Raw genomic sequence first — 2,441 nt, 5'->3', positions numbered from 1 at the left:
GCAGGTCCCGTGGGTGCTTGATGCTGCCACTGTCATCATGGTAAAACTGCCCTCCGGCAGGGTGGAGGAGGGAGAGGCAGTCATCACCTGACAATCACAACAGCAGTGACCTCCAGGACCTTGCTCACCCCAACTCTGTGGGGTTCAGAAGTGCATTCTTTACACAGAAGAAATAGCTATGACCCCTGTCTTTGAACTGGGGGTGCTAGTCTTGTACTATCTTTTTAAAAATGGATTTAGAGAATAGCAGAAGAACTACCAAGGGTGTGGGCTAAGTGGAGCAGGGTTGGGTAGGGGAGCATGATTTCTTGTGTCCAGATGTCTGGGTTGAAATGCTGTCTCCAACACTTCTTCTTCTTCTTCTTTTTTTTTTTTTTTTTTGACTGGATGTGAGATTTATTACTGAACATGATTTGGTAGGGTACAGGAGAGCACCGTGAAAGCCCTCAGGAGTGTAGGGCTCGCCACTTGTCCAGGGGACCACGATTAGGAATATATTTGACCCCACACCCATCAGGAATCAGTCGCTTCTCAGCAACCATGTCTTCAAATTCATCTGCATTAAACTTAGTAAAGCCCCATTTCTTTGAGATGTGGATCTTCTGGCGGCCAGGGAACTTGAACTTGGCTCTTCGAAGAGCCTCAATCACATGTTCCTTATTCTGTAGCTTAGTGCGGATGGACGCGATGACCTGGCCAATATGAACCCTGGCCACTGTGCCCTGGGGCTTCCCAAAGGCACCACGCATACCTGTCTGGAGCCTGTCGGCCCCAGCACAGGACAACATCTTGTTGATTCGGATGACAGGAAAAGGGTGAAGCCCCACTCGAATATGAAAGCCATCCTTGCCACAACTCTTTACCATGTATTTGTTGGCACAAATACGGGCAGCCTCCAGAGCTTCGGAAGAGAGTTGTTCGTATTCCTCTGACACCATGTGGCCACAAAGCGGGAATTCATCAACTTTTGCCTTCTTCCGTCCCAAGTCAAAGATGCGGATTTTAGCATCAGGGACACCTCGGCAGAAGCGAGACTTTGGGTAAGGCTTGTTCTTACAATACCGGTAACACCGGGCCGGGCGGCGACCCATGATGACAATGGGACGGTAGCGTGCCGGAGGAAAAGAGACGCTCCCACGCCTGCACATGCCTTATATAGGAGGCCTATCTTCCAGCGAGTAACCATAGAGTCCCAGCCATTGGGTGGTGTTGACACTCTAGCAGACGCAGGGATCATAGATGCAACGACGCTTTGCGCATGTGTACGAGGCCAGCCCTAAACTTACCTCCAACACTTCTAATGTTAAGGTTTTCATCCAAAACCTTTTAGTCTGTCCTAGAATGGATACAACTTTGTTTGTGCCTGCACATGCTGCCTTTTTTTTTTTTGTCAACTTGACACAACCTAAGGTCATTTAGGAAGAAGGAACAGTTTGGCCAATAGGAAAGCCTGCGAGGTACTTTCTGATAATGACTGATGGAGGAGGGGCCCAGATCACTGTGTGCAGGTCTACCCCTGAGTAAGCGGTCCTAAATATGGGCTGAGAAGGCCATGGGAAGCCAGCCAATCAGCAGCACTCGTCTAGGGCCTGCTGCCTGGTTCCTGCCATTGCTTCCTTCAGTGATGGATTGCGAGCAGAATGGGTAAGCCCAATAAGCTGCTTTCTCCCCAGGTTTCTCAGGAGCATCGTCTTTATCACAACAATAGAAAGCAAGATAGAATCCTTCCTCAAAGTGTGCTCGGGACTATTATTAAATGGGATAGTATATTTAAAGGGCTACACCCTTTAAATTTGGGGTTGGAATGAAAATCGCTCCCGTGGGCTCGTATGTTTAAATACTTGGATACAAGGCGGTAGAACTCTTTGGAAAGGGTCAAGAGAAGTGGCCTTGTTGGATGAGGCACGTCGCCGCGGGCAGATTTGAAGTTTCAAATGACTTCCACCATTCCCATGGTGCTCTCTCTCTGTGTGTCTCCTGCTCGTGGGTCCGGATTTGAGCTCCCGGTCTCATTTTTACTCTGCTAGTGTCACCAGCGACGACAGCACTTTGGAGGGGTGTCTGTTGGAGATACGTGCACAAATGTGGTTCGCAGAGAGAGTGCACCTTGTCTGGCTGTCATTCAGCCATTTCATATTTTCCTTTTGGTCTTAAGAGATTGTAGACTCTAATTTGTCTGCAAAGGGTCACAGGGCTTGCACAGTCACAACTGTTAAAAAAAAAAGTCTAAAATGGTAACTGGGTTGTCATTACTGGTCAACACTGCCTTTACCGTACCATATTTCAACATATATCTTGCTAATAATCATCTTCTGTAGAGTACAATTATATAGCTTCTCTCTCTTTTTTTTTACAAAAGGTGTTAATTTGTTGAATATAAACATTTGATGATTTGCTACAATTTTTGCAATCATGTTTTGACATATCATTGTTATAAATGA

At 46.9% G+C, this 2,441-nt stretch overlaps 1 protein-coding gene across 1 annotated transcript; it reads right to left on the bottom strand.

The window, feature by feature from the left end:
- Positions 1-435: 435 nt before the first annotated feature.
- Positions 436-1,091, bottom strand: LOC119824859 (60S ribosomal protein L10-like). The gene has a single exon (XM_038345404.1). It carries the CDS (start codon positions 1,089-1,091, stop codon positions 447-449), a length of 645 nt encoding a protein of 214 aa, XP_038201332.1. The 3' UTR covers positions 436-446.
- Positions 1,092-2,441: the final 1,350 nt, after the last annotated feature.

Source organism: Arvicola amphibius, chromosome 1 (genome assembly GCF_903992535.2).
Source record: "Arvicola amphibius chromosome 1, mArvAmp1.2, whole genome shotgun sequence".
Classification (NCBI taxonomy): domain Eukaryota; kingdom Metazoa; phylum Chordata; class Mammalia; order Rodentia; family Cricetidae; genus Arvicola; species Arvicola amphibius.
Note: the sequence above shows the minus strand (reverse complement) of the source record. Positions and strands in the feature narration are given on the sequence as shown.

Bases quoted from the DNA above. Each gene is read 5' to 3' on its own strand.
- LOC119824859 (XM_038345404.1), bottom strand. From the start codon at position 1,091: ATGGGTCGCCGCCCGGCCCGGTGTTACCGGTATTGTAAGAACAAGCCT.